Source organism: Triticum urartu, chromosome 6A, assembly GCF_056163025.1.
Source record: "Triticum urartu cultivar PI428250 chromosome 6A, HENAU_Tu73, whole genome shotgun sequence".
Lineage (NCBI taxonomy): Eukaryota > Viridiplantae > Streptophyta > Magnoliopsida > Poales > Poaceae > Triticum > Triticum urartu.
The window spans coordinates 186,735,979-186,756,810 of record NC_141878.1 but is presented as its reverse complement, the minus strand read 5'-3'; the positions used below and the strand labels follow the sequence as shown (position 1 = coordinate 186,756,810).

The 20,832-nt window shown below is 45.6% G+C and overlaps 1 protein-coding gene across 1 annotated transcript in view; it reads left to right on the top strand.

Moving 5' to 3' along the window:
* LOC147964681 (uncharacterized) overlaps nt 1-20,832 on the top strand; it is a 38,327-nt gene that overhangs the window by 13,279 nt on the left and 4,216 nt on the right. Inside the window, exons 16-18 of the mRNA XM_087530104.1 lie at nt 1,668-1,775; nt 1,850-1,936; nt 2,017-2,097. Coding sequence (XP_087386230.1) covers nt 1,668-1,775; nt 1,850-1,936; nt 2,017-2,097 — 276 coding nt within the window. The remainder of the gene's footprint in view (nt 1-1,667; nt 1,776-1,849; nt 1,937-2,016; nt 2,098-20,832) is intronic.

The window sequence follows — 20,832 nt, the reverse complement described above, 5'->3', positions numbered from 1 at the left end:
GAGAGCTTGGAGTCGACGGGGTGCGGGGTTGCACGTACAACCACCATGAAGTCATGTTGAAGGTGGAGCTGATTGAGGGGCTACGGCGTAAGAGCTCAGAGAGTCGAAGCCTATTCAGCGGGGAAAAGCGAGTGACACGTAATTCGGACTGGAGCCCAGTGGTCTGATGGAAGCGTGAAACTCGTCATCGGTAGGTGATGATCGGTGGTACTCTGCGGTGGGGGTTGAGTGGTGTGGGTTCACGACCCTTGACACTCGATTGGGACAGCTGAGAGGCTCGACGCGGTAATAGCGGCGAGGTGTGCGGTACGCACGGGACATGGAGACGGGTCAGGGCTCTGGTGGTCATACATGTGGTGAGAAAACTGCGAATTTGACTCGGATGACTACAAGCAATGGTGAAATTCCTTCAAGTTTCAGACAGGCGGTCAAGAAAGGAGCGGTGATGTTGAGTTCAGGTAACTCTTATGTGTGACACCCAATATGTGAGTTGTTCACTTTCACGCAGGTCAGTGATCAATGTGTGATGGCGTTGGACTGATGCTCTGGAAGTTGGGAGCACAAACTAGAGTAACAAGGAACTTAATTTTGCTCGAGTGTTGACTGTGGTCAAGAAAAGGAGGGACTACAAGTTGCGGGCGGAGTCATATGGAGTCTTTGGAGTAGCAGCGGTACTCATGGGATAAGTTCAAGTCGAATGTACATGGAAGTTTAACGCATTGACGAATTCAAGGTGGTGGAGAATATTCGCCAAGGTGGAGTTTGTTAGAGTTGTGTCGAATATTGTGTACAAGGTAGGTTACAGTTGGACTTGTAGTTGTATTGTGTTTAGATAGAATATGGAGTCGTGTCCAAGTAGGACACTTGTATCCTAGGCCTCTCATATATATAGCAGGGCTAGATACACGATGTAACCTATGCCAACATAATAGCACAGGCACGCAAGGGGGAGCCGGCGGCGTGTGCCGGTGGCCGGGTGGCCGGTGTGCGGTATTGTGACGGTGTCACGGGGAGGAGCGCCCGTAGTCAGACCCCGGGGATGTAGCCATATCGGTGAACCTCGTTAACAAATCTCGGTGTTGTGCTCGTGTGATTGCTTGGTCCTCGGATGATCGACAGAGTGTCCCGGATTTATTCTAACAATCATTTTCAATCAAGTTCTTTTGTATACTTCATAAGGTTTCGACTCCACAATTTCTAATGTGTTACTTGTCCGGGTCTTCTCTTTTCGCTTGATTTCGTAAAGTTCACTGCAATGTTACAAGAATAAGTTTGTTTAGAAGGCATCACATTTCACGCCTTATTTGTGTATCTGGTATGTTTGTATTGCATGTAGATTAATGTGACCTATATGGAATAATACAGACGGAGGTTATAGAACTTACTCAAATTCTGGACCTAGGTTGACAATAGGGGAAAAGTTGGGTAATGGAAACCATAAAACAATTAAGTAGTGTGGTAACTTGAAATAATTGCAAATTTGGATCTAAGCTTATCTTGGGTATGACAGACTACCAATGGTTTCAAATAACCAGTCACGAAACTGAAAATTCAAATCTGAGTTAAGAAAATTGAAAACTTAACTTATGAGTTCTTTATTTATGTATTGGTACCTTTATTTTTTTACTTTGATGAGCTTAAATTTTGTAATGAACTATCTTTTCCAGTATTATTGGGCGATGGAGCAAATACGCCTGCATAAAGAGTTTGATAAGCTTTTGGTTTCCGGTGGGCTAGATCATCATATGGATGGATTTATATCATCTAAGTCTAAGGTAATTATTTGCGTCAATACAAGTACCACTACATACTTCTACACATTATATTTTAACTCTGTTGCGATATGCAGGATGACTTTGTAAAGAATCTTGTTAAGCGTGAGCTGCTGACGGAGTTTTCAGATATAGAACATGATCTCATAAAGTTGTCTCTGGAGGTGCTAATTGTTCATGAACTATTCATAACTTTGTTACTTCTCTAATAGGTACTTCCTTAACAATATTCTTCCCTTCATAGTGGAGAGCTGACTTTGTGGAAATTCGGCATCAAGTTGGCACTTACTCTGATTGTTTACGGAACCTCCTTAAGGATGAGACGGTATGAATACATATCTTAATGCAATATATAATTGTGATGTGTTTCTACGAACAACTTATATGAATACTCATCTTTGACAATAGATGAAGGTGAGTAAGAGTGTGTTGTGTGTTTGGATCTTCTGCTCGTGCTGGCTAGATGTGCAAGGATTTCTCGTTAGCACAAGCTACAGCCTACAATGGATAGGCTACTTGTTAAGTTCTTTCAGCCTGCTACTAGCTAACAGAGAAATATGAGCTGACTAACAAATGGTAGTTTGCTTGGAAAAGCTAGGCTACATGGGTAGGCATTACTTTTATTGCTTGTTGCTGGAAGAGAGCTGATTTGGCTTCGGCTCTGGTTGCTCTAGACCATTGAGGCTAGTTTGCTTGGCAAAGCTAGCCTTTTGTTTTATACCAAATACATACCCTTGCTTACCAATGCTATATAACTAATCTTGCTTAGGATCCATACGCATCCAAAGTGCGATATTTCTGACAGTACTTATTTTCTTTTTTGCAAATTGCGAAGTTCTGTGTGGGAATTTCCAATATATGGCTTCAATTATTGTCATTATAATTCGACAGCAGTAGCAAAGTATGCTAGGAAAACTGAGCACTCAAAGCTGCATCAGTGCACGGGCTCCCAGTCCAAAAAAAACTAAGTTCTAAATGTAAAAACAGTGAAACATGTAGATTCCTTAGTGCCTTCTATGCTTTTGTAAGTTTTGGGGGAAAAAGTGCTCTGTTGAAATAAGAGACTTAGTGTTGTAAAAATTTTTTGGAGCACTAAATAATTGTTTTTTTACCAAGCATGTAAAAATGATCTCTACTTCATGAATCCAAGAAAATGTATATGCATGTGCAGAATTCAAACATCTGCATGCATGTTTATTCAGAAACTTATTTTTTCTTATTTTATTACTGTGCACCACATGATCATGTGATAGTGAGATAAGAGCCATTTGCTTTTCGCATGGTGCCATACTATGCAAATAAACTTCCGTTTACTCGCGAAAGAACTGATGAACTAAATTCAGAAAACATGAAGTTACAAGTATTTCTAGCTGTGCCCAGTAAATAGAAGTTAGTCTCTGTCCTCTGGTTTAGCATCAGCTCTTTGTTCTGATATATTCTCTACAATGTTTGGATGAGAGGAGTTATTCACTGAGTAGAGATGCACACATGAAACATATCAAATGCCGATTTTTTCTTATATCATCCTCATAATCTAGCTTCTTAAATCATGTCAAACCTATGGTGCTGTAAATGTAATTCCTAGAAGTACACCAGAAAATAATTTTGTACACCTGTATTCAATATAGGCAATATTATTCAGCACCAGTAGAGATACAAAGATATGTCATTAGAAAATATCAGTACGCAGATATGTTTAATTCTTTCTGAAAATGAAGATTAATTATATGCCATAAGGGGACATCAAGTACCAGCCACTTAGGGTTGGGGATATGCAGGAGGGCCGATGGTTGACGTCGGGATAGGAAGAAGAAGATTGCTGAATGTTGGGAGGGATAAGGAACTCTGCTGGCGAGGGGACAATAATAAAAATTCAAAAATTAACTAAACTTTGACATCATATGACATATCACTACAAAGCATATCAGCAACAACAATTCAATAATACGAACTAAACTTAAGTTCATTACATGTCATAGCACAACTCATATTTCAACATAAAAGGCGTAAACAGGGGCAGAGCTAGAGAAAAATAACCCTTATGCACAAGTCTCACATTGAGACAATGATATGTAAATTCAACCAAAAATTTACCAATCGCAATGTGTTTGATTTTTTCGATAAAGGACTTTTCATTGAATAGATATATATCGAGATGATACAATCATATCGAAAGAAAGCCCGGCCTCTGCATAGCTAGATGCACACAACCAAAAAGTTCAGAGTACCCTAAAAATAAAATAATTTGATACAATGCCAAGCAATAAATCGTGTCCAGCCTAAGGAGCGGTAGATCCTATCCGTAAATCACACCGCCTTCCATGGGGGTAGAAAACCTCCCTGGCCGTACGCTCCAGCCGTGTAGACGCCATCATAAAAATATCCCTGTCTTCCGGCTTCTGCAGGATAGACCAAGTACGGAGCCATCATGTACAAACATGAATAACCTGCATAGGAGATGAGACACATTTATTGTTAAAAACCACATCATTTCTGGTAAGCCACATTGCCCAGCATAAGGCCGCCGCTCCCACAAGAATATGTGCAAAAAATTGTTTATTTATACCCCGCAACCAGTTGCCGAACATATTCCGTACACTACGTGGTGGGTATAAATTCGAAGCTACTTGGACCATAGCCCAAACTGCCCGAGCGAACTTGCACTCAAAAAATAGGTGTTTGATAGACTTGTCATGTTGGCAAAAGACACATGTCTTGGAACCATGCCAGTTTCGTCGTGCCAGATTATCTCTAGTTAGGATGACTCCTTTGTTAAGAAACCAGAGGAAAATCTTCACTCTTAGGGGAATTTTTAGCTTCCACAATTTCCTGTTATCTACTGGAACATCATAATGAACCATTGCATCATACATGGATTTGACCGAAAATTTGCCATTCTGATGCAAGTTCCATCGAAAAGTGTCCGGCTCATCTGACAGTTGAATGTCCTCCAGGCGAGTGAGTAATTCATTCCATGTTGTCAGACGAGTGCCCAAAAGATCCCTACGGAAAGAAATATCGGGGTTTTCCTGTCCTAAGACTTGTTTGATCGTGACAAATTTATGTCTGACGATCCGGTACAAGCTCGGATATTGCACCATTAATGGAGTGTTCCCTAGCCAGGTATCTTCCCAGAAACGAACCTGACCACCGTCCCTAACCAAGAAGGTCCCAAATTGGAAGAAGAATTCCTTGGACTTCGTGACACCACTCCAAAAATGTGAATCCCCAGGTTTCCAATGAATTTGAGAGATGGCATTGGATCCCACATACTTGTTGCGAATGATTTCTTGCCATACTCCATACAGGTTTCCAATGAATTAGACCCACTTGCTGAGAAGTGTGATATTTTTAATCTCAAGGTCTTGGATTCCCAGCCCCCCTTGGCTTTTAGGTCTGCATAATACGCTCCACCTAGCCAGTCTATATTTCTTGGTTTCGTTATCACACTGCCAAAAAATCTGGATCTAAAGTAATCTAGACGCTGTAGAACCCCTTTCGGCAGGTGGAGGAATGACAACATGTATAAAACCATGTTGCTTAGGACGGAATTGATCAAGATCAACCGCCCCCCATAAGACAAGAGTTTGGCCTTCCAACTGGCTAAACGTTTCTCAAGTCTCTCTTCCACATGCTTCCACTCAGCGATAGTTGAACGCCGATAGTGTATGGGGATACCCAGATACCTAATCGGAAACTGCCCGAGCCGGCATCCAAAAATCTCAGCATACTCGGAGATTCTGCAGCATCTCCAAAGCAAAAAAAGTTCACTCTTATGAAAATTAATTTTGAGACCAGAAAGTTCCTCAAAGGCACATAAGAGCAGCTTGAGATTTCTTGCTTTATCTAGATCATGATCCATAAATAGAATCGTGTCATCCGCATATTGTAGAATGGATAGACCATCTTCTACCAAGTGTGGAATGACCCCGCTAATTTGACCATCCAGCTTGGCCCGCTCCACTAGGGTAGCTAGCATGTCGGCCACAATGTTAAACAGAATAGGAGATGCGGGGTCGCCTTGACGAAGCCCCTTCCTTGTTTGAAAATAGTTGCCAACATCTTCATTAACTTTTATGGCCACACTACCGCCAGAGACAAAGCTCTCTACCCAGCGGCACCATTTTTGTGAAAAACCCTTCATACGCAATGTTTGCAACAGGAAGGGCCACTTAACTTTGTCGTAGGCTTTCTCAAAATCAATTTTAAGAATGACACCATTCATTTTTTTCCGGTGCAGTTCATGTACAGTTTCGTGCAGGACGACCACTCCATCTAAAATGTTGCGACCTTGCATAAATGTTGTTTGAGTGGGTTTTACGACATGGTCAGCTACACTGTTCAACCGATTAGTCGCTACCTTCGTAAAAAAATTTAAAACTTACATTGAGAAGGCAAATCGGTCGATATTGTTGAATACGACTAGCCTCCTTAATCTTAGGCAGTAGGATAATTTCCCCAAAGTTTAAACAAGAAATATCAAGGTCCTCGGAATGCAGTTGGTTAAACAACTGAACCAAGTCTGCCTTAATGATGTCCTAAAAACATTGATAGAACTCTGCGGGAAAACCATCCGGTCCCGGTGCCTTGTTGTGTTCCATCTGAAACACAACGGTTCGAATTTCCTCCTCGGAAAACGGAGAGGGTAGGAATTCGTTTTCCGCTTCCGTAACTTGAGTAATGTCATGAGTAACGGATTCGTCTAGCTGAAAATTAGTCTCGGATGAAGGCCCAAAAAGGTCTTTTGTAAAACTTAGTGATAAAATTTCTAAGTGGTACGTCCCCCTCTATTCGGCCTTCCTCCTGGTCAAGTGAGAATATACGCTTCTTTCTATGTCTACCATTGGCTAGCATCTGAAAGTATTTCGTATTATCATCACCTTGCACTAACGAATCCGCCTTGCTACGTTGGTACCATTTAATCTCCTCCTCACGTAGTAGGCGGGCAATCTGCTCGTTAAGATTGCTTTTTTGCTCGATCTCAACAGCAGACAGAGGCCTCACCTTCGCTATTTTGTCAAGGGAATCAATTAGGGTAGACAAACGCAGCTTTTCTTTTTTGTAAATGCCAGTAGTATGCTTGGCCCATCCTCGAAGGAATCGACGCAAGGCGCGGATTCGATTATTCCATCTTTGGATGGGTGTGTTACCGCGGGGCTGGCGTGCCCACACTTTCTTAACTAGCACCTGAAATCCCTCTCTAGTGAGCCATCCCAGTTCAAATTTAAACTGGTGACGATTAGAACTCGGGATTGGTTGTCCAAAATCGGTTAGCAACGGAGCGTGATCCGATAAGGCCTCAATTCTTTCTAGTGCCCGAACCGATGCTAGGGGATATTTGTATTCCCAGTCAGTGGTAACTAGCACCCGGTCTAGTTTTTCAAAGGTCGGCACCGAACGGTTGTTGGCCCAGGTATACTGACGACCAAACATCGTGATCTCCCTCAGATCGAGACTGTCAATAACAGCATTAAAGAGGAAAGGCCACCTAGTGTCAAACCGATCGTTGTTTTTTACCTGCTGATATCGAAGGATATTAAAATCCCCCCCCCCCCCCGATTAACATGGGATGAGGATTGTTTCGATAGGTATTAACCAGCTCTTTTAGAAAAGCAGACTTAAACTCCTCTTGAGCGGCACCATATACAGCCACCAGACTCCAGATGAAGTTGTCGGACTTATTTCGAAGGTGGAATTTAATATGATACTCCCCCTTTGTCGTGGACAATAGTTGTAAGTATGTAGAGTTAATACCTAGCAATATTCCCCCGGACCTCCCGGTCGGCGGCAAGACGTGCCATTCATAATCAAAACCACATGAAAAGTGGTCCAAATCACGTGTTGGAAAATCACGTTTACCCGACTCAGTGATAGCCACAATGTCCAACGAATGATCCTTTACACAATCGGCAATGTGTTTGTGTTTAGCCAAGTCACCAAGACCTCTGCTATTCCAGAACATGCCTCTCATGATGAACCAACTTTATGTTTAGGGACATTTAGTTTCTTAGAAGAGCGCCCTCTTTTCTTTGCTCTTAGCATATACTAGAAGTCAAGAGGCATCGTACTGAAATGAATAAGCTAATGATGATGCCACTAAAGGATAGTTGGAGTTAGCAAAATACATCATCTGACCTTGAATAATCTACAACTTTAACAATGTGGCATCAAATTATCGTTTTAAAATAATAAAATGAACAAATATAACTCTTTTAAATTACCTTTTAGTTTTGCACACTTTCCTTTATTTCTTCTTTTTTCACACAGCAAATAATCCGAAAAACTGTCATCATTGCAGGATTATGCAAATAGTTTTCCAGAAACAAAAGAACCACGGGATGCCAGCAAGATACGAAGGACAATTGAAAAATTCAGAATAACTCATGTTGTTTAGACGAATAAATTTTAAGCTGTGCCCTCAACAGTAACCCTTTGTATACTGTCTGTACTAGACCTTTGTGTGTGTGTGTTTGAACCTTGTTGGATGTTTGGCTTGGGCGGTTGCTTTATAATATAAAGCGGGGCGAAAGCCTTTTTTGGTAAATAAATTTTGAGCTGATTGGAAATTGAGACTTGAGGCGCACTAGCCGCTAGGCTCGAGGACGCTGGGTAATTGGCTGGCACCTAGCAGTGGGACGTTTGTAGCGTGGGCTACTCAAATAAGGTGGATGTTTGGCGTTAGAGCACACACACACACACGACACAGCCACGGACAGGGTGAGCCCGCGACTCAACATGGTATCAAACGTAGGCGAGGTGCTGGGGACGACAGCGACGGTGGCCTAGTCGCCGGCTGGCGGCGGAGTCCGGCAAGGAGGCGGCGGCGCATCTGGGCGGGTGTGGCTGTGTGTGCGCCCGCGCGCGTGCAGCTGAGCGTCATGGCGGCTGGCAGGGTGCTGCAAGAGGAGCTGCGCGGGCGACGGTGGCTGGCTGGTTCCTGCGAGCTGGAGGCAGCGAGCTTGGTAGGAGAGCAATGAAAAAAAGGAGCTGTTGCGCGCGCCAAAGGAGAGAAGAAGGGTCCTACTGCTGCTGCTCCCACTTGAGTGCGGCTGGCTGCGGTTGCTGATTGCTGCAGATTGGTGAAGGAAGGAGAGGGGACGAACTGCTGCTGTTTGTAGAGGAGAGGAAGGTCGTGCTAGAAGGAAGCCTGTGGAGGCTGCTCGTTGCTGCTTGCTGTGCTGCGCTGATTTGGTGCTGCTGCTGATTGGAAAGGGAAGAGGAGGCAGCTGGGACTGCGCTGAATTGCTACTGCTTGCTGTTGGTGGTAAGAGAAGGAGAGAGCCGCTGCTGCGTTGCTGTGGTGTCGTGGCAGGGGAGAGAAGAGAGGACTGTAGCTGCCTGAAGCTGAATTTGTTGTTGGTCTGCTGTCCTGCTGCTGAGGAAGGAGAAGTGGTGCAGTGTTGTGCTGCTGATTGAAAGGGAAGTGGAGGATGCTGTTCTGCTGGAGGAGTGTGGCTGGTGCTTGCTATTGATCTGATTCTGTTGTGTGCTGCGTGGAGCTGCTGCTAGCCAGAGGGAGAAAAGGGGACCGTGACTGAAATGAGAGGGAGAAAGAGGCAGCGACTGGAGGTGGTTGCAGAGGCAGAAATGAGAGGGAGAAAGAGGCAGCGACTGGAGGTGGTTGCAGAAGTAGAGGAGAAATACAACATGTCTGTGGCAGAAACTGAGAAGACTGAAATGGTGAAGGAATTGGAGAGCCTCAAGAGGAAGGTGGAGGAAATCAGGCTGACGAGAAAACAACCGAGGGGGTGACACGTGAGAAGGATGCTCAGACCGTTGAGGGCTGAGTTGGAGGAGCTTCATGCTTTCATATCACGCATGAAGTTTGGAGGAGGCAGAGTGATGCGGAGCATCCCACGATCATCCCCACGGATGCACCTACACCTCCAACGACATCACTTGGACCAATGACAAGAGCCCGAGCCAAGGCTATCAAAGAATTCACGCCTCTGATGTTTCAGAGTGGTGGGAAAGTTCCTCCAGGAATTAGGGAGCTTAGCGATTATGCAGCCCCGTGACAAATTTTCCCGGTAACTCGCACTTAAGCTCAAGCTCCTTAACAATGCATATTATCTCATGAGCCTGCTCCAATACAGGACGGTTTTCAACCATCTTATAATCGTGGAACTGCTCTATAATATACATCTCGCTCCTGGCATCGGCGGCCCTGAACTTAGATTCGAGCGCCTCCCACAAGTCCTTGGCGACATGCACATGTAAATATGCGTCGACCAGTTTATCTCCGATCACGCTAAGAACTGCTCCAAGAAACACAACGGTGGCCTCCTTGAACGCCTTCTCCTGTTCAGGAGCAATCGTTCCCGTGGAAACACCGGTGACCCAGAACACGTTCATAGCCGTGAGCCATAAAGTGGTCTTAGTCTGCCAACGCTTAAAATATGTACCGGTAAACTTATCCGGTTTCAGTGCAGCGGCAAAGCCACTTGCCGAAAAATTCCTACACATAATAGGTTTTTGGATTGTTGAGTAAATAGGCAATTTCTCGATTAAATTAATCCACGAGTAAATCACTAGCATGGCATTGACACAAATAAACGCATACTGATATTCAGTCAAGCAAGCACATACTACGCTAATTGTAGAAAGATCTACGTATAACGCTAGCATGGCTAAAAGAGAAAACAGTAGGAGCGGGATAAACGAGTTATACCCTCCAATAGGCCATGCAGAGGCCGCAACTTTGGTGGCAGCAGCGGCGTCCTCGGCGGCCTTCTAGTCAGCTTCAGCTTTCTCGGCGGCGGCACGTTCGGCGTCGGTGGACATGGTGATGATGAAGACGACGCGGACGTAGAGGAAGTAGACGATCGGAAGCGAGCAGTCGCGTAATCGCTGCCCAAAAACCTATTCGCCCCTCACCCCATACAGGAACCAGAAGGGCGTGGTTTCGGAGACCTGCTCTCCCGTCCACCGTGTACGCAGCGGACGGGATGGAGTCACCAGTGGCAGCAGCAAAGGAACGACGGTGGGCGTGCGCGTGGAGCAGATGTGATCTGTTCGTGGCGGCTAGGGTTAGGAGACACCGCGCACTTATATAGGCGCAGCCGCGTGGAGAGACGTGGGCTCGACCCATGTCCGAGTCCGTGACAGCCCATGATCTGACGTGTCAGATCGTGGCCCAGCTGTCAGAGAACTCTCTGTTAGTGATTGGCAAAAATAAGCGCATAGGTGTGAGCTCGGCTCGGCTCAATCCCGCAACCCGCGGCGCGTCGTGACGAGGCGTGGCGTGGCGAGGCGGGAGGCGGAGGAGGAGTGTGCGAGGGCCTCATCTCTTCTCAAGCTCCAATAGCATGTAGAAGAGAAACCCTTATAAGGAGGTCCAACTCCTTTTCCACTTCCGGGGTGGGACTAAACTTCCCACTCCACCTAGTGCCAATAAACCCACATGGGCCCTTAGAGATTTTTCAGAAATTGCTATATGGGCCTAGAGCCCATCTCAAATTTCAGCAATCCCCCACCAGATCTCGAGGGCCCATTGTGTCCTCTGTTCTAATTGCTGTTTCTATATACCAGTGTTTTAGTGAAGACCTGTTAAGGTTGAGCTTCACCTAGAGCAAGTAGCTACACTCCTTCACAACTGAACAATGGACTATGCCTTGAATTGTCAGTTTGGCGTAAAGAAGCTTCACCACATGTCTTACTAGTACTGGGTTGCCGAAGGCTGACCCCTCGGGTGGAGCATATAAGTCACACTCCTGGCCTATTCATGCGCTTACTAGAGATTACCCCAATCTCATAGACCGTGACCAACAGTCGGGCTCACATAGGTGTGTTCCTCCAAAGATCGCTCTGTAGGAAAGCATCTTGCTTACATAAGCTTTGGAACTCATTAAGACAATAGTCATCCTACCATACAGTCTTGAGAGTATTGCATCTCCAATGGAGTGGGTTAGTATAGTTACTCTCCTTAGTTCACCACTGGCTTGTTTTCCCAGGTCCTACTTCACGGGATCTCCGATCACATAGGTTGGGTTACCACCATGGCAACTCATGTGGGTCTCATACCCATCTCCCTCGATGCATTATCTATCACAACACGTGATAGCCCTTTCGTAAAGGGATCTGCCAGATTCTTAGCCGTATGGAGATAGTCCAACGCTATCACTCCGGAGTTTCTTAATTTTCTGACAGCTTTTAATCTCATTCTTATGTGTTTGGTGGACTTCATGTTGTCCTTTGAACTCTTCACCTTGGTGATGATAGTCTGATTGTCACAGTTCATAAGGATAGCCGAAACCGGTTTATCAACCAATGGCAAGTCCATCAAAAGATCTCGAAGCCATCTCACTTCAACACCAGATGTGTCTAATGCCGTTAATTCTGCTTCCATTGTCGATCTCGTTAAGATCGTTTGCTTGCAAGACTTCCAGGAAACAGCGCCACTTCCAAGAGTAAACATATACCCAGTTGTGGCCTTCATCTCATCAACATCAGAGATCCAATTTGCATCACTATACCCTTCAAGTACCGACGGGTCTCCGGTATAGTGAAGTCCATAGTTCATAGTACCTTTCAGATAGCGCATAACTCGTTCAACAGCATGCCAATGTACATCACCCGGTTTGAAAACAAACCGGCTCAGTTTGCTCATAGGAAACGCGATGTCGGGCCTCGTTGCGCTCGCTAGGTACATCAGTGAACCAATGATTTGAGAGCATCTCAACTGATCTATAGCCGTGCCTTTGGACTTTCGAATCAACACGCTAGGATTATATGGTGTTTGAGATGGTGTGCAATCCGAATATCCAAAACAACTCAACACCTTCTCAACATAGAGGGATTGCAGAAGTGTAATCCCACCCTCATTATCTCTCAGTAGCTTGATGTTCAAGATAAGATCAGCCACACCAAGGTCTTTCATCTCAAAGTTCTGAGACAGAAACGACTTGACCTCCTCAATGACTTTGAGGTTGGTTCCGAATATCAGTATGTCATCAACATACAAGCACAGTATAACTCCTTCGCCCCCACCATGGCGATAGTATACACATTTGTCAGCCTCATTAACAATGAAACCAATAGATGTCAGAGTTGTATTAAACTTATCATGCCATTGCTTAGGTGCTTGCTTCAGGCCATATAAAGATTTCAGCAACCTACACACCTTTCTTTCCTGACCATCTATCACAAAGCCATTTGGCTGTTGCATGTAGATTTCCTCGTTTAGCTCTCCATTCAGAAAAGCCGTCTTAACATCCCTCTGGTGGACGAGAAGACTATGCGAGGCTGCCAACGAGAGTAATACTCGAATGGTGGTCAGCCTAGCCATAGGTGAATAAGTGTCGAAAAAATCTTCCTCTTCTTTCTAGTCATAGCCCTTGGCCACAAGCCTAGCCTTGTACTTTTCAATTGTACCATCGGGCCTAAGCTTCTTTTTGAACACCCACTTACATCCTAATGGTTTGCAACCATAGGGACGCTCAGTGATCTCCCATGTCCCGTTAGCCATGATGGAATCCATCTTGTTACGGACCGCATCCTTTCAGTAGTCAGCTTCTGGAGAGGCATACGCTTCTGAAATAGAAGTGGGAGTATCATCCACGAGGTACACGAAGAAATCATCACCAAAGGTCTTTGCAGTCCTTTGTCTCTTGCCCCTACCAAGGGTTTCCTCGTCATCCTCCTCAGGATTTTCATCATGTGTTTGTTCATAATAATCCATAGGAATGGCAGGCTTAGGAGTCTCCTCAGATTCCTGTCTAGAAGTGCTTTGCATATCTCTCATAGGAAAAATATCCTCAAAGAATGTAGCATCCTTAGACTCCATAATTGTACCGACCTTCTGGTCAGGTACCTCAGATTTCACTACTAGAAATCTATAACCAACGCTGTTCTTAGAGTAGCCCAAATTAACGCAGTCCACAATCTTGGGTCCAAGCTTACGCTTTTTGGGGATCGGCACATTGACTTTCGCCAAACAGCCCCAAGTACGCAAGTACGAAAGTGTTTTCCTCTTCGCCCATTTCTCATAGGGAGTGATCTCATTATCCTTTGTCAGAACTTTATTCAGGACATTCCATGCCGTCAATATAGCCTCCCCCCACCATGCCTTGGATAAACCCGATGTATCTAACATGGCGTTAACCAAATCAGTTAGAGTACGATTTTTCCGCTCGGCAACCCCGTTTGACTGGGGTGAATAGGGAGGCGTCCTCTCATGAATAATGCCGTGTTCCGCACAAAAAGAATCAAACTCACTCGAGAAGTACTCTCCACCACGATCTGATCGGACTCGTTTAATTTTCTTTTCAAGTTGATTCTCAACTTCTGCCTTATAGATTTTAAAGTAGTGTAGAGCCTCATCTTTAATGTTTAACAGATACACATAGCAATATCTAGTGGAATCATCTATCAATGTCATGAAGTATTTCTTTCCACCTTTAGTCAACACACCATTCATCTCACAAAGATCAGAATGTATGAGTTCTAATGGTGCCAAGTGTCTCTCCTCCGCGGCCTTGTGAGGCTTGCGAGGTTGCTTAGCTTGCACACATGAAAGGCACTTAGAACCTTTGGCTAAGGTGAAACTCGGGATTCAGTCCAACTTGGCTAGCCGCGTCATAACACCGAAACTAATGTGACAAAGATGTGAATGCCAAACTTCAGATTCATTAACATTCGAATGAATATGGTTCACGGCTTTATTACAAAAATCTGCAAGGGAAAGGCGGAACATCCCTACGCTCTCATAACCCTTTCCAACAAAGAGTCCATAATTCGTAACAACTAATTTATTAGACTCGAAAACCAACTTAAACCCTTCTCTACATAGAAGGGAGCCACTAACGAGGTTCTTCTTGATGGCGGGGACATGGTGCACGTTCTTCAGCTACACGATCCTTTCCGAAGTAAACTTTAGATCGACCGTGCCAACACCATGAACAGAAGCACTTGCGCCATTCCCCATCAATACGGACCCGTGGCCTGTGACCTGGTAAGAAGAAAACAATGAAATGTTAGCACACACATGAACACCTGCACCTGTGTCCACCCACCAATCGGTGGACTGAAACACTAAAAAAACAGTAAATAAATTACCGTACCCAGGTGCACCATTCTCATTGTTTCCCACAATCATGTTGACAGACTTGGAGTCCCGTCCTGGCTTCTTATACTTGTTAGGGCACTTGTTGGCCCAGTGTTCAACCGAACCACAAGTAAAGCAACCCTCATCCTTCTTATTCTTCTTGAAGGTCTTCTTACCCTTCTTCTTAAAGTCGGTATTGTGTTGGACACCGTTCTTTCCCTTGGGCTTGTGGGAGTTATGGTTCCTCTGGTTAACCATGTTGGCAACAGAAGTTCCTTCGACCCCTTTTCCGTGTGAGTCCTTTGCCCTTGAATTCTGCTCAACACTCGAATGGCCAATGACATCCTCCACAGAGAATTCATGCCTCTGATGTTTCATAGTGGTGGCAAAGTTCCTCCAGGAATTATGGAGCTTAGTGATTATGCAGCCCGCGACAAATTTTCCCGGTAACTCGCACTTAAGAAGCTCAAGGTCCTTAACAATGCATATTATCTCATGAGCCTGCTCCAATACAGGACGATTTTCAACCATCTTGTAATCGTGGAACTGCTCTATAATATACATCTCGCTCCCGGCATCGGCGACCTCGAACTTAGATTCGAGCGCCTCCCACAAGTCCTTGGCGACATGCACATGTAAATATGCGTCGACCACTTTATCTCCGATCACGCTAAGAACTGCTCCGAGAAACACAATGGTGGCCTCCTTGAATGCCTTCTCCTGTTCAGGAGCAATCGTTCTCGTGAAAACACCAGTGACCCAGAACACGTTCATAGCCGTGAGCCATAAAGTGGTCTTAGTCTGCCAACGCTTAAAATATGTACCGGTAAACTTATCCGGTTTCAGTGCAGCGGCAAAGCCACTTGCCGAAAAATTCCTACACATAATAGGTTTTTGGATTGTTGAGTAAATAGGCAATTTCTCGATTAAATTAATCCACGAGTAAATCACTAGCATGTCATTGACACAAATAAACGCATACTGATATTCAGTCAAGCAAGCACATACTACGCTAATTGTAGAAAGATCTACGTATAACGCTAGCATGGCTAAAAGAGAAAACAGTAGGAGCGGGATAAACGAGTCATACCCTCCAGTAGGCCATGCAGAGGCCGCGGCTTTGGTTGCAGCAGCGGCGTCCTCGGCGGCCTTCTTGTCGGCTTCAGCTTTCTCGGCGGCGGCACGTTCGGCGTCGGTGGACATGGTGATGATGAAGACGACGCGGACGTAGAGGAAGTAGACGATCGGAAGCGAGCAGTCGCGTAATCTCTGCCCAAAAACCTATTCGCCCCTCACCCCATACAGGAACCAGAAGGGCGTGGTTTCGGAGACCTGCTCTCCCGTCGACCGTGTACGCGGCGGACGGGATGGAGTCACCAGCGGCAGAAGCAACAAGGGAACGACGGTGGGCGTGCGCGTGGAGCAGATGTGATCTGTTCGTGGCGCTAGGGTTAGGAGACACCGCGCACTTATATAGGCACAGCCGCGTGGAGAGACGTGGGCTCGACCCACGTCCGAGTCAGTGACAGCCCATGATCCGACGTCTCAGATCATGGCCCAGCTGTCAGAGAACTCTCCGTTAGTGATTGGCAAAAATAAGCGCGTAGGTGTGAGCTCGGCTCGGCTCAATCCCGCAACCCGCGACGCGTCGTGACGAGGCGTGGCGTGGCGAGGCAGGCGGCGGAGGAGTGCGCGAGGGCCTCATCTCTTCTCGAGCTCTAATATCATGTAGAAGAGAAACCCTTATAAGGAGGTCCAACTCCTCTTCCACTTCCGGGGTGAGACTAAACTTCCCACTCCACCTAGTGCCAATAAACCCACATGGGCCCTTAGAGATTTTTCAGAAATTGCTATATGGGCCTAGAGTCCATCTCAAATTTCAGCAGGCGTAGGGGGCTTTGGTATATGGACCAGGAGGTTCAACCAGACTTGGTGTGTGCCTTGACCATGGAGGACAAGGAGAAGCTGACGATGATTCATCACTATAGGATGGGGCATGTATCTTTTGATAAGATGAGTAGAATATTTCCAGGTGCTATGTGTGGCATAAGCAAGGACAAGTTGACATGTGATGCTTGCGAATATGCTAAACACACAAGAGCCTCCTATGTGAGTAACGGACTTAGCATTCTCCTTTTATGCTTGTTCATTCGGATGTATGGAAAAGCCCAATTGTCTTAATGCATGGAATGAAGTGCTTTGTTACCTTTATCGAATGCTATACTCGTATGACTTGGATTTATTTGATGCGTAGTGTTTAGCTGTTTTCAGGATTTCCATGCCTTGGTGAAGAATCAGTTTAAGGTGCAGGTGCGGGTGATCAGGACTAAGTATGTGAACAATACCTTTGGGGCCTTCTTGTCCGACGAAGGGATTCTTCATCAAACTTCCTGTCCGGACACCCCCGCCTTAGAATGGAGTGGCAGAAAAGAAGAACCGGCATATCCTTGAGGTTCCTCGATCATTGATGTTTACCATGAATGTGCCCTAGTTCTTGTGGAGTGAAGCAGTTATGACAACCACATACCTGATCAAGGGGACACCTTCAAGGATACTTGGCATGAAATCTCCATGTGAGTTGCTGTTTGGAGAAAATAAGTTTGTTGTTCCCCCAAAGTTGTATTGCAGTACCTGCTTTGTTCGTGATCACCGACCTTCTGTCGGGAAGCTAGATCCATGGGCAGTGAAGTGTGTTTTCTGGGCTATGCTTCTAGTTAGCAGGGGTACAAATGTTGGTGTCCCTCTAAGAAACGCAAATTTGTAAGTATGGATGTCACTTTCAGGGAATCTGAGCCATTCTATGGTGAGCCAACAGACCTGAGTCTGTTGTTTGCAGAGCTTGACCACCTACACCTTGTGGAAGATGGTCAAGAGGGGGAGCAGGCCACTCATGGTTATCCTAAGGGTACTAACACTGATGGTGATGTGCAGGCTCGTGTCCAGCCAATAGTGCGTACAATTCCGGCTGGTAGTCTCACTGATGTTGATGCGCAGGTTCAGGTCCAGCCAACAATGATGATTGGTACTCTCCAGGTTCCTGTTCAGGATCGGTGGCAGAAGATACCCCTTGTGTACTCACAATGGTAGGCACAAGTGCATAGCTCATTTGACACACGTCTGGTATATTCTCGGCGGCAGCCACATGTGTAGGGGGAGCAGCAAGGCAGTCATGCAAGCTCATCTGACATAGTGGAACTGCCTATTGCGTTGAGAAAGGCGACACGTGAAGCGACAAGGAAGGGTGAAGGGGCAAGGAAGGCTCTACCACAGGATGGTTTTGATGATCATGACATTGGCAATTTTGTGTCTTATGAGGCTTTGTCTCCTTCCTATAGAGCATTTGTTGCCTCTCTGCAAACCGTGTCAGTCCTAAAGGATTGGAAGGCTGCAAAGCAAGATCCGAAGTGGCGTGAAGCAATGATAGAGGAGTTGGAAGCACTAAAGAAAAACAAGATGTGGGTGCTAACCACATTACCAGCAGAAAAGAAAGCAGTCAACTGCAAGTGGGTATACACCGTGAAGCAGAATCCTGAGGGGAAGGTGGAACGATATAAGGCCAGATTGGTCGCGAGGATATAGTCAAACTTATGGAGTTGACTATGATGAGAAGTTTGCTCCAGTGGCAAAGATGAACAAAGTAAGGATATTGGTCTCCTGTGCTGCAAACTTTGGGTGGAAGTTGCATCAATTAGATGTCAAGAATTCCTTCTTACATGGTGAGTTGAAGGAAGAAGTGTACATGGGGATACCACCAGGTTTTGGTACGTTAGAGACCACGGGGAAGGTATGCAAGCTAAAGAAATCCTTGTATGGACTGAAGCAATCACTTAGGGCATGGTTTGATAGATTCAGACGTGCTGTCCATGGTATGGGGTATGGTCAGTGTAACGGTGACCACACGATGTTCTACAGGCACTCCGATCGGAAGATCACCATTCTTGCTGTGTATGTGGATGACATTATCATCACTGGAGATGATAAGGAGAAAACAGAGAGAGTTAAGGGTTGTCTGAGCCAAGAGTTTAAGGTAAAGGATTGGGGCAACCTAAAATACTTCCTTGGCATTGAAGTGGCTCGGACAGAGAAGGGAATATCTTTGTGCCAATGGAAATACACCTTGGATCTCTTGAGTGACATGGGTAGGATGGGATGTCGTGGTGCCCCTACTCCGGTTGAACAAAATCATCAAGTGACAACACAAACAGGAGAGCTGGTGAATAAGGAAGATTATCAGAAACTGGTTGGGAGGTTATTGTACTTGTGCCATACCAGGCTTGACATACGTAGGCCGTGGGTGTGGTGAGAAGATACATGCATGAACCAAGGAGTGGGCATCTTGATATTGTGCACAGAATTCTGAGATACTTGAAGGGGACTCCAGGTAAAGGGTTGTGGTTTGCGAAGAATGGACATCTTGAGGTGGATGGCTATAGTAACTCTAATTGGGCCAGTTGTCAAGATGATAGAAGATCAATTTCTGGCTACTGTGTGTTTGTGAAAGGAAATTTGGTGTCATGGAGAAGCAAGATACAGACTATTGTGTCTAGATCAACATTAGAAGCCAAGTATAGAGCATTATCTCAAGGTTTGTGTGAGATGCTCTGGGTGAAGTACCTACTGAGCGAGTTAAAACTTCCGAGGAAGGGACCCTTGAAGGTGTGGTGTGACAATCAGTCAGTTATAGCCATTGCTAATAACCGAATTCAACATGATAGGACAAAGCATGTGGAAATTGATCGCTTCTTCATTAAGGAGAAACTTGATGCTGGGATCATCGGCCTTACTCATGTCAGCTCTAGTCAGCAGTTTGCAGATTGCTTGACAAAGAGACCGGGAACAAAGGACTATAACTTTGGCATGTGACAAGATGGGAATGATAAATATCTACCACCCATATTGAGGGGGAGTGTTGGAACGGTATGGGCCCAAGCCCATCAAGCTTGTCACTTAGGGCCCAAGCCCATGTGGATGGCCTGACCTAGAAGAGGAGCCCCTCTTCCTCTGTTCTTCTGAGCCGCCACACACACACGACACAACCATGGACAGTGTGAGCCCGTGACTCAACATCACTCGAAGGAAACAATTATATTACTTGAGAAATTGTACTTTACAGCTGAGTTGTACACCTGTATAATTTTTATTACTAGGAGAAAGCCCGTGTAAGAAGAAACACCTGTGTAAGACGTGGGCATCATCTTCCAGGACTTCTACTTCGACTTCGATATCTTAAGCCACCGCCTTGACTGAGCAGGATATTCTGAGACTTAAGCGTTTGCTTGCCGCTTCAGGTTCTTCTTTGACGGGTACTGTAGGTTCTGTGGCTGATGCTTCCCGCACTGAGCAACCACCATCTACACAATCAGGTACATCCTCGTGGGTTCTGGACTCTGGAGCTTCTTTTCAATGTCTTCTCATTCTTTCAATTTGTCCTCTCTTAGATCGCTTGATTTTCCTGTTCATGTCCTCACCGCTGATGGTACTCCTCTCTCTGTTGCTAGTCGAGGCAATCTTACCACGCCTTCTTATTCCGTTCCTGATGTTGCTCATGTTCCTCGACTCACCATGAATCTATTTTCTGCTGGTCAACTTACTGATTCTGGTTGTCGCGTCATCCTTGACGTTGACCCTTGTTCTGTTCAGGATCGTTGCATGCACACTTTGGTTGGGGCTTGCCCTCGCCGCTGTGACTCTTAGGATCTTTGGGAGCTTGACTGGCTTCATGTTCCTTCCGCTGCCACCACTATCGCCAGTCCATCCGCTTCTGTCGCTTCAGCTACTGGCTCCGTCCAGCAATGGCATCATTGGCTTGGTCATCTTTGTGGTTCTCCTTTGTCGTCTTTAGTTCGTCGAGGTCTTCTGGTGTCTGTCTCAGGAGGCGTGTCTTTAGAGTGTCAGTGTTGTCGGCTTGGCAAACAGATCCAGTTACCTTATCCTACTAGTGAGTCAGTGTCCTAGCGTCCTTTTGATTTAGTCCATTCCGATGTATGGGGTCCGGCTCCCTTTGCTTCGAAAGGA